This window comes from Phyllopteryx taeniolatus, chromosome 11 (genome assembly GCF_024500385.1).
Source record: "Phyllopteryx taeniolatus isolate TA_2022b chromosome 11, UOR_Ptae_1.2, whole genome shotgun sequence".
NCBI lineage: Eukaryota > Metazoa > Chordata > Actinopteri > Syngnathiformes > Syngnathidae > Phyllopteryx > Phyllopteryx taeniolatus.
The window spans coordinates 16,857,380-16,869,345 of NC_084512.1; the positions used below are offsets into that span (position 1 = coordinate 16,857,380).

The 11,966-nt window shown below is 41.0% G+C and overlaps 1 protein-coding gene across 4 annotated transcripts in view; it reads right to left on the reverse strand.

Annotated features, from left to right (window-relative positions):
- Positions 1–10,259, reverse strand: part of wu:fc17b08 (ligand-dependent corepressor) — a 31,169-nt gene extending 20,910 nt beyond the window's left edge. Inside the window, exons 1-2 of one of the 4 annotated variants that reach the window (XM_061791148.1) lie at positions 10,102–10,223; positions 7,335–7,427 (exon numbers count right to left, since the gene is read on the reverse strand). Coding sequence is in view for 3 of the 4 variants with exons in the window: in XM_061791146.1 (XP_061647130.1) it covers positions 10,102–10,198 (97 nt within the window). In the remaining variant the exon portion in view is untranslated. Of the gene's footprint in view, positions 1–7,334; positions 7,428–10,101 lie in introns of all 4 variants that reach the window. The other 3 variants (XM_061791146.1, XM_061791147.1, XM_061791149.1) reach the window with 3 other exon arrangements.
- Positions 10,260–11,966: the final 1,707 nt, after the last annotated feature.

An 11,966-nucleotide genomic window follows, 5' to 3' on the forward strand; every position in this document is an offset into this window, starting at 1 on the left:
ACACTTTACAATTGTACACATTCATTTCACTCCACAGTCACACCCTAGCAGTGGTAAGCTACTTGTGTAGCCACAGTTGCCTTGGGGCAGTCTGATTGAAGCATGGCTGCCATTCTGCGCCTACGGCCCCTCCGACCACCACCAAACATCCAACGCCATTCGTTTGAGCGGGCATACGAAAAAGCAACCCTCCGGTTGAAGGGCATACATACACCTGTGCGCCACACCCCCAATCTTAAATTTTAGTATGCTCTGCGCCACAACCCCAATGTAGCCACATTTTAATTCAAAGAGATGAAACAGGCAAGAATAAAGGAGAGAGAGTGAAGCGGAGTGCAATTAATACATGGACCGACCCATAACAGTAATAATTTAGATTTGTTTTCAACCCAGGGCATTGCGTCCTCCAATGTAATGGTACTTTCCTATGCCACTTAAATGTTACCTCCTAAAATTTCACATTTTGGCCTATTGCCATCATTCTGACCACAACTAAAGCTATAGCAGCCGTAAGATTAGTTACAACTACTACTGCACTCGTTGAGCTATTACCCTCAGCAATTGCCATAGTTCCTTCTTATCTGGGTCCTACTGACTGACTGACGTGTGATTAAATTTGAAGTCTTCTGTCTGGCATGGGAAGATAGTTTACTGAAATACAAACAAGCTCTCGTTTCAGATAAAACTGTTTTCCCAAATAATTTGTCTTAAGGCGGCACGGTGGGCGACTGGTTAGAGCGTCTGCCTCACAGTTCTGAGGACTGGGGTTCAATCCCCAGCACCGCCTGTGTGGAGTTTGCCTGCTCTCCCCGTGCCTGCGTGGGTTTTCTCCGGGCACTCCGGTTTCCTCCCACATCCCAAAAACATGCATGGTAGGTTAATTGAAATCTCTAAATTGCCCGTAGGTGTGAATGTGAATGCGAATGGTTGTTTGTTTGTATCGCCGATGTTACGTGTGCGTCGCGGTTCCGCTGGGACCACAACCAGGGCCACGACCTGCTGCACCTCGACACGAAAATACAATAGACCAGTGCAGCAAATACAACACTGGCTGATCTGATGAGCAAAAATGTTGCTTAAACGTAAGAGTAGCAATAGAGGATGTCCACTCCAGAGATGGGTAGAGTAGCCAGTTACTTGACAATAATGTGACTCAAGTAAAAAATAATGCTAAAAAAAAAACATAACATGAGTAAAAGGTACACAGTGAAATAATTACTCAAGTACTGAGTAAATAGCACCAACAATATAAAAAAAATAAAAAAAACTTCCAAAAACTGCACGGTGTTTTCTCAAGCTATAGGTGAGCTGAAATATCCACGTTTGGGCAGACAGTGCCACACAAATACTACAATACATGAAAGCTCTTGTTTTTGTTCGTCTAAATGTAAACAAGAGTAGCGCGCCGTTGCCTTCATGGTAACAATGACCTTCCCAAAATGGTGGCTATTTACGCACGACAATCAGCCGGGCTGGTTTATCTAGTGTTAATACCTATGCCCGGGAAGCCCAATAGAAGACGTATGAGGTCTTTTTTCGTTTGATTGGTGAACTAGACTTAAACTTTCACTAGCGCTTAAATTAGATTGCCGCAAACAGCGCCCAATGCGGAAGTTGAAGTCGTAGTCTTGCGCACAAAATAGTTGATAAATAAGCAATCATTGATAAATAAAAGTACCGTTACCGCTAGCTGTCAGCGTTCAAGGAGTACGAAACAGCCTATGGCGACAGTGACGGCGACCCCCCCCCCCCCCTCCCATCCCCCCACCCAGGACAAACTCATCGGATCCTTACGATTCCCGTAAATGGCCTATTTTGAGTTCAAAACGGCGAATTTCACAGAAAGGCGACTGATTTGCACATATGTGGAAGGGGGATTCCGCCATCTGTGGTCCCGTCTCAAGGTTTTCTTTTCCCCCCCTAATGGGGTTTTGAGCTTTCCCTTGCCATATTTTAGACTTTAGATTAGGGGATGTCGTCAATCATTGCCAACTGTGGCCCTGTTAAGCCCTTTGAGACTCTTTTGTGATTAATAACTATACAAATAAACTTGAATTGATATTTCAGAGGCTGTTGGCAATGATCGCCACCCATTCATTGACTGCACTCGTGTATTTTGACTCTCTGCGATTTGCTTTTTAGTCATAGCTACATATGAAATTATAAATAAAGTGTTATGTAAAACACAAAGTGGACTCTTGCAGACATGCGGATCGGCACCCGTGGATACACTTATTGGCAGGTTTGTTTTCATTTTTTTATTTTATTTTTTTTAAATTTTGTAATTTTTTTTGTCATTTATCTTTTTCCGCCAAGCCCAAAAACGCTTATTGACAGTATATCCCCCCTTATTCATGATGTTAATAACAAAGCTACCAAAAACTAAACATGCTTCACTCCGTACCTTGATCTGCGTGTAACATAACATGATTTCTTTATTATATTCTTCACATATTTTTTTCCAAATTATGTCAGACACTAGTGATTCAGTAGCTTGTGTAAAATGTGTCCAAAATAAACCCAACAATGACATCCTTGAAGATAGTCTTTGCGAAAATGTGTTTTTATCATGATAAGCTACGCTCCCACTTTCCCCATGTATGGCCCACCCTTCTGCTCCTCTTGCGCTGCAAAAGGGCGTACAGTGCTGCATCAACCCCCACTCAGCCCATCCCCCACTCAAACTACTGTACACGTACAGTGCAATAACTCAGGCTCTTGCAGGAAAGGAGCTCCCTCTGCTCAAATCAGTGTGCAGTACAGCCAAAACATACCCTGCTAAACCTGTCATGCTTGCCTTTCCTCCCAAAACACTTCAACAACAATGGTTTTAATCTTTAAAGACCATAAAGGCATCGTGTTTTATAAATGGCACACTATTCAGATTGTGAGTGTTAATTTTGCATGTCACAGAGATAACAGAGCAACATTCCACTACATTAAAGATAAAAATGAGGACGAGATGGGGAGGGAAGACAAATTTGCATGAATTAGCTTAGCAACACAGGATGACTATGTTATTCCTAAACTAGTCCATCACAGAGACCAAGCAGCTACAAAGCATGTGACTGAAGCCTTTAGGCTAGCCACAAAATCTGGAGGTTATCTGGCAATCTTAGATTATATGCAGATTTAAGCAAAACTGTGTGTTACACACAGTGTTCTTTGCAAGTACTATACAGTAGATGGATCAGCTTTAATAGCAGGTGATGAGCTGGCAGTTTTGTGAGACACTATTAAAGCTGATCCATCTATAGTGCACAAATACTTAACGTGATCTGATGCTAACAGAAGCTCAAATGGTGCAACGCTTCACAAACTTGAAAAAAAAACGAGTCGTCAAACATGAAAAACTGTTTACAGCTGAGAAAAGAAAGCCACGGAAAAGCACTACCAAGACCATTAATGGATGTAAAAACTATGCTGTATTTCAATTTGGGGGGGAATGTAGGCCAAAAGCACATCACTGGGGCCCATTGTAAAAGACAAATTTTGAATTATAAATAAGGCAATCTGCCCGAGGTCAATATTTGCTTTTTGGTATTTGTGTGGGCAAATCAATGACCCTATGCACCCACTAGTCAAAAAGCATAATATACTGACATTCCAGTGCGCATTTTTCCAAATCCGAAGCGAGGGTGCATGTTCAGGCACACGGGGGCTGCTGAGCCATGAACGCATGTACAAGCAAACATGCAAACAATTGTTGCTCCTGTTTCATGGGACAATTGCCCTTGTCTCGGAGTCTGTGGTTTTACTGCACACAATAAATACACCAATACAAAATGTCCATTTGAGCACGAGCAGGGTGGTGGTGTCGGCGTGCAGCCCTCTCCACCAAAAAGCCAAACAAAAGTATGTCCTTGTTGTCGTGGACACATAAGGTCTTTCTACGGGCAACAGGGTGATGCTTTTGTCATGTACTCTGGAGCTTCACAATTGCAGGCTAAACACAAGCGGGATTGTCAATCATAAAAGGGGGGTATGACGTGACAAACAACTATTATGTCTTCTTTTTGTGTGTTCAGTGGTGATCACACAGCTAACCAAATGGTCTTTTGTTCTTGATAAGTCCACAGTGAGAGCTCACCTGGTAATAGTGGTTACTGATACACTTCACATGTGAAGCCTAAAAGTTATCCAAGCAATCTCCCAGGCTACAGTACACCAAAGTACACTTCCAGGAGAAGTCTTGTGCAAACATTCTATTATTTTCAATAGTCACTTAACCTACAATGTTATAGGTAACCAAAGACAACCATGTTTTACCAGATATAATAGATGGCAATCTTCTGTTTGGAAGTACCTCTGTCTCTACAGGCAGATCGGTGCAGCGTCTGCAGTGATGAGGACTTTGTATCGGTCCGTTTTGGTGAAGAAGGAGCTAAGCCGAAAGGCGAAGCTCTCAATTTACTGGTCGATCTATGTTCCTACCCTCACTTATAGTGACGAGCTGTGGGTCGTGACCGAAAGAATAAGATCCCGGATAGAAGCGGCCGAAATGAGTTTCCTCCGCAGGGAGTCCGGGCTCTCCCTTAGAGATATCGTGAGAAGTTCAGTCATCCGCGAGGGGCTCAGAGTAGGGCCACTGCTCCTCCGCATTGACAGGAGCCAGATGAGGTGGCTCAGGCATATGATTAGGATGCCTCCTGGACACCTTCCCACCGGGAAGAGACCCCGGGGACGAGCCAGGACACGCAGGAGAGACTATGTCGCTGGGCTAAGTGACAATGAGTTAAGTGAAGCTGTTGCTGTAAGGATTCTGCGTTGATCAACCGGGACAGGTCCTGAGGGGAACCACTACCCCGCATCTACTTGTGACGCTTCATTTAATAAAAGGGACTCTCATGCTGTTCAAACTAACATTTAACAGGGGATGTTCTAGACTAGGGGGATGTCCTTGATTTTTGTCAACCATGGGCCTTAAGACCCTTTTGTAATTTTGTGAAGGGCTACATAAATAAACTTGCCTTGACTTCTGGACTGGATTTGTGTTGTTGCTCTTGTGGTTTTTTGTTTTTTTTTCAAAAGCTCAATAAATATATTCTTAAAATCAGTATGATTACCTCCCTGAAATATATATTAATGAGTACTCGAACAGGAAAGTCAAAAACCTTCTTTGGATATATAATACATAGTGTGTGTATTTCAACAGGGACAATGCATGGTGGCCACTGTACATGAGACTAATGTACTGTGACATTTTGAGATCAGCGTCATCACAAGACGCCAGAGTGAATCTTTACCACTGTGGTTTTTTCCATTTGTGCTATAATCAACATTCACACATATTTAAGTGACGACGTTAGTTGACATAAACAAGGATGTGATGGGAATTATTGCTCATATGAAGGGTTGATCAGTGAATCATAAAGCGAACCATGTGACTTATGAGTCAAACCTTGAGTACATACAGCACATATTAGAAGCTGCTGTGTTTAAGGACAATCTAATTGAAAAATTTGCATCCAGTTTTAGCTAGCCATTGTGTGTTGTCTGTTAGTAATAGTTAAAAAAAAATTGAAAAGCTATTTTCATGACAACATGCTTTGTGGGCCAGACAGGGCTGTATGTTCTATCATTATAAATTCCAAGATTCAAGATACTGGACAAATGTACTTCAATAAGTAATAACAGGTGGAAGACATAATTCATCTATGAAAGTTGTATTCACAAGCCGTGTAGAAGCTTCATTAACTTGGGTTTGCACTGGCATTTAAGCGGCTTTAAACATTATAACAATTTACACTTCATTTATGTACCTATTGAACTACTTAAGTGTCACGTTATGGCAACATATGAATTACTTTGACAAATTCCCAGGGAGGAACCCAGTTTCTAATTTGGGCATTGAGCTCAAACCCTGCCTTAGAGAATGTAGTGTCAAAGAAAATATCCAGAGAGCAGCATTTCCTGGGAGAAAATGTCTTGCTGATGGTAAAGGTCAGAGGAGAATAACCAGACTAGTACGATCTGATGGAAAGGCAAAAGTAACTGAAACAACATCTTGCTACACCCCAAATAAACAAAAGATGGGCAACAAGAGCAAAAGACCACACGGAGCCTACAACTTCCAAAAACTCTACCAAGAAGAGATTAAGAATACAATTCGGACAGACTTTCTAAAATGGGACAGGAGAAGACTTGGGGGGTGGGGGGGGGGGGGGGGGGGGAAATGATAATGCTTGCACGTTTGGATAGTGAGGTAAGAATTTTAAATAAACCGCATTAAACCATAAATCCATCTTGCCTTGTATGAACTATTAGGCAAATGATGTAATGGTGTGGTTTTGTTGATGAATTAAACATCACTTAAAAAGGAGTAAAACCATTCTGAGCTGGTGATGACATCCATCGCTTAATGAACACAATGTACAAGGTATGGCATTTGGTCAATTTTACCCTGGGTCTAAACCACTTGAATTAGAGGGTTTAAAACACTTGGTCCCTTTTAGCTGTCCAGGCAAACTTTGAGTAATTAGTCTACATCTATGCACCTCTGTGAACGTTCCAAGACAAGTTCATAACGTGCCTTTGGTTCTTACAAGCCTTCGCTGCAGTTTTGCTTAACCTGTGCTAGGTGAACACAAAGTTGTCCAGATTCACTTCGCCTTGCTTTTTTGGGCCTCATGAGACATAGGTGAGAAGGCAAACCAAGTCCTTATTTAATGAACTCACAGAGTGAACACAAGAAGAGCCAGGTCCCTTTTCTGTTGGTTTACTTTAAGAAAGCGTTAGTATTTACAGTTCCATTTTCCAGGTCAGAATCAGTTGTGAATTTGGGTTATTGTTCGAGTTTGTTTTGTTTTTCACATGGTTTTTATAAATAAATAAATGCAACAAAGTAGAATATGAAATGGACTAAAAAGGTGCTAATGTGAAAAGCACCCGTAGATAGGATTACTGTACTGTATGAACATGGTTCAAGTGACACGAGGCAGATTTCTTTGCTCCCCAGTGACACAAATCAGATATGGGTCATGGCAGTGAAAAGAACAAAAAAATACATGTAGATGGGAATCGGGCCTTTACGAAATGTGCGTACAAATCAGTTACTATATCGAATATTGCAACTGCAGTGTAAAGAAACTGATGGGATTTGCCCCGTTTTAAATTTCCCTCACGGGATGCATCTACAGAATCTGTCATTACGAGCCTTACAGCTTTAATACACGCTAACGTGTGACAAACACACACTGCACAAACAACATCAATAAGGGTAGTTTACAGTTTAAAAAAAATAAAAACAACTGCAGTAAATGGAAAAACTACAGTGAAAGTACAGCTTGCTTAAATGATAAAAGACCGCTGTTTGCAATTACCTGCATTGTTACCTGAATTGTTGATGATGTGTAGTCGTGCATTTGGGGCATCTGTGCTGGGGTTATTTCAGCGGTGTTCAGTAAATGCCAACACACTTGAAAATGCTTGTCAATAGACAGTTTGAAAAAAAATTATATTAGCACTCGGCCTAGATTTCCACTGCAAGGTTCAAGTGACATTTCAGATTGTTTTGTTCACAAGTGGCACAATTCACATAATACTGTATGTGTCATCGCAGTGTAAAGAGGAAAAAACGCATAGAATTGGAATCAGAATCAGGCCTCCTCCAACTGTGGATAACAATTGGATATGCAAAAGGACATCTGCCTTTGCAAGTGCAGCATAAACACAAAGATCAGCTATACCCAGTCAATAAAAATTTACAGGTACATCTCAATAAATTAGAATATAGTAGAAAAGTCAATTTATTTCAATACTCCTAAATTTTATATATTCATTAAATACTTGGGAAAACACTTCAGAGCCTAATTTCTACACTAGTAATTATTTTCATTGTTTCTTGATTGCTATGTAAAGTTTCTAGAGGTGCTGAATATTGGGTTTTCATTTGCTATGAGCTAAAATCTTCAAAATTATCCATATATATTAAACAAAATTATGAAATATTTCACTCCGAGTGTATTTAGTAGTGTGTAGTACGCTATAATATTGGTTTCACTTTTCGAATTGAATTACCAAACTAAATGAAGCTTTTGACACTATTCTAATTTATTGGAATGCACCTGTATAAAGACCAGCAGCTTCCTAAACAATACAAATAAACAGTAAAAACACTGTAGATCTAAACTACAGAAAATGCACAGACAAACAGATACAGTCTAAATATGCTATAGGAGGTTACCCTGATTTACATCAATTGGGGGGGAGAGTCACCACAGGCCAAGTAAAAAATGTATATTTCTATTATTTATGTACCATGGAACCTCGGTTCGGAAACGGCCCTGTTGACGACCAAATCGGTTTGCAAATCTTGCTTATGACTGCTTTTGCTTTAATTGTGTTTTTTTTTTTTTTATATCAGATGTCTTCAACAATTTCCAGGCCAAGGACCACCCAAACTGATGGGATGAGATTGAGATCAGATGCCATTTATAAATGTACCTTGTTATTTTGCAATCAATATTAAGCTATTCAAATGGGACTCATTCATTCATGTTTTTTTATTTTAAACTATAAGAAGAGGTGATCAATCAAGTTAATGTGCATTTAAACATTTAAATTTGTGGCTGGGAGAAAAAGGATGGGGACATGCAATAAGCCGCCCGACCCGCCTGGTTGTGTTGGTTCTGCGGAACGAAGGAGTGCTGTTGTGTGTTTCGATTTTAGTTCCATTTGTAGAGGATCCAATTTATTGTCCAGTCAGCGAACGCTGGAGAGTAGATGGATAGGAGCGGCGCTTTGTAGGAGTTACCTTTTAGCTTAGTTGTTAGTCCGCCCCGACAACCGCGTTTCTGTGTCCGATTAAGCCACCTCCGCTTACTCCTCTTTCAGCTTTGTTACATTAGCCCACTGTTTCGTAGGACACTGGGTCTTGCCAAGCGCTGCGCTCTGAGGGTACTTTACGCCCACAGGTGTCATAGTACAAAACCCAAAGTCACTATGGTCGTAATTTCAGTAAGTGCTGGCGATCATATGCTAATTTACTTTGGATATTCATTCTTTTTGGCGTCGTAGGCAAATAATGTTGGTCTAAATATCCATGACTATCACAAGCCAATGCAACAGCAGCCGCTGGCGACTAACGCAACACCTAATGAGATGGCTCGTTATCGGTCCAGTTTTTTTCCATATCGGATCGATCAGTGTGACGTCATTTTTTCCACAATATCGGTCGATAATTACCGGTCCTGAGAGTTATCGTGCATCCCTAACTACGAAACACATTTCCAACACAACTGCAAGCGGTAATGGCATCATCAAGTATTGGTGTCGGCGAGTGGTCGAATGTATGTACTTGTATTTACATTCGTATTTTGTCTGAAACAAATTGGTCTTTAGTGGTCCGCAAAAAAAATATTTCGAGGGCCGGATCTGGCCCCCTGGCCTTGAATTTGACATCCGGTTTTTAAAGGTTCAAGGTTCTACTTGTAGATGAGACATGTGGGCTAACCCTGACCACAAGACTAGAATGGATACTGCACAGCTATGCAACTCGTGAATATAAATACAGTATTATTCTACATTCTTTTAAGAGACGAATTCATCGGAATATGTTGAGGGTGTTTAGTGGAGCAGGTCGCTCCAAAGCGGAAGCTCCCCCACTCACTTCCTCAATGTGGTCAAGGAGGACGGAATAGGTCGTTTAAAAAGCGCAATGTTTATACAAATTAAACACGTAACGAGCAGTCGAGTACTAATGTACCATCGTTAACAATACACGGGAGCACGCATTTGATTTAAAGAACCGAGAGTCCGCCGTTTGGCCGATGCGGTGCATAATTCCTGTGACACTCCCTTTAAGGCGAGCAGGGCGCCCTTTAAACAAACTACAAATACACTCGGCCCCTGGTTAAAGTGTTTAAATCCCTCCGCGAACGCTAAAAACAGCGAGGAAACAATAACGCGGAGCAAGCTATAACATTCACCATCGACTCCGATTTAGGATAACAGTTAGGGACAAAAAAAAAAAAAAAAAAGTCCCTCGGAGATGCCCCGATGTGAGTTGGGTAATAGCTGATTATTTACACCGAACCCGCTCGTACAAACGCCGAATTCAACTCGTTAAATCGTTTTTGGTGTCGCTGGCTCGGTTCTTACCTACACAGTGGATGAGTTTGTGTCGCCATGAGTCAAGTTCTTGCCGAAAGCCGCGCCTGTCGATGGAGCATTGCTGCCTTTTACACTGACTCGCCATTTTCTGTCGTTCTTCTCCGGCGGCGGGCACCCGCACGCCGAGAGGAAGCTCTGGTCGCGTGAACGCGCGCGTCGTGCGACGTGCTCTGTCAGTGTGTGTGGAGGGGAACTCCCTTTACAGTACACTTCTCACACACTCCACTCAAAATATACTGTATACTAAAATTGTTGTATTGTATTGTATTGTAGACACTAAATAGAATATGCCAGTTGTTCTCAACCCTCTCAAACTTTTACACCAAGTACCACTAAAAAATACTAATGCTCTCTATGTACCACCATAATGGCCAACATTGAAATACAGTAGCGGAGTAGGGCTAAAGTGTTCATCAAAGGTTTGACAACAGTTTCATCAGCAACATCATCGGAGTGAAAAAAAATAATGGCAATAACTATTTTGACAAAGTAAAGTAGTAGAAATTACAGAATGTGTTTTCAAATGTAGGGACTATATGTGAACAATCTTTAGAAAAATAAATACTCAAGTACAGATACCTGAAAAATCTACTTGTGCAAAAACTGTACTGTATTTACTGTATTAGTACTTTGTTACTTCCCAGCATTACTGACAGAACACATGAAACAACCTACAGATTCCCAAATTGCACTTAACGTCATCGGGTAGTGTTTAAATTCAACAATAATAAATAATAAAAATATTACATGTTGTATAGTTTAGTTGGCCTGTACTGACTCTTCGCCCCATTTTGTTTGAATGAGGGTAACCTCTTTGGAAGTTCCACTCTGTACCATTACCAAAGTAGTACAGTATGGTACATGTTGACCGACATATTATGTAGTACACATATTTTACTTGTTTTACAATCCCAATTCCAATGAAGTTGGGACATTGTGTTAAACATAAATAAAAACAGAATACAATGATTTGCAAATCATGTTCAACCTATATTTAATTGAATACACTACAAAGATAAGATATTTAATGTTCAAACGGATAAACTTTATTGTTTTTAGCAAATAATAATTAACTTGGAATTTTATGGCTACAACACGTTCCAAAAAAGCTGGGACAGGGTCATGTTTACCACTGTGTTACGTCACCTTTTCTTTTAACAACATTCAATAAACGTTTGGGAACTGAGAAAACTAATTGTTGAAACTTTGTAGGTGGAATTCTTTCCTATTCTTGCTTGATAACAGCTTCAGCTGTTCAACAGTCCGGGGTCTCCGTTGTTGTATTTTACGCTTCATAATGCGCCACACATTTTCAATGGGAGACAGGTCTGGACTGCAGTCAGGCCAGTCAAGTACCCGCACTCTTTTACTACGAAGCCACGCTGTTGTAATACGTGCAGAATGTGGTTTGGGATTGTCTTGTTGAAATTAGCAGGGACGTCCATGAAAAAGACGTTGCTTGGATGGCAGCATATGTTTCTCCAAAACCTGTATGTACCTTTCAGCATTAATGGTGCCTTCACATATGTGTAAGTTACCCATGCTATTGGCAATGACACAGCCCCATACCATCACAGATGCTGGATTTTGAATTTTGCGTCCATAACAGTCCGGATGGTTCTTATTCTCTTTGGGCCGGAGGACACGACGTCCACAATTTCCAAAAACAATTTGAAATGTGGACTCATCGGACCACAGAACACTTTTCCACTTTGCATCAGTCCATCTTAGATGAGCTCGGGCCCACAGAAGCCGGCGGCGTTTCTGGGCGTTGTTGATAAATGGCTTTTGCTTTGCATAGTAGAGTTTTAAGTTGCACCTACGGATGTAGCGCCGAACTGTATTTACTGACA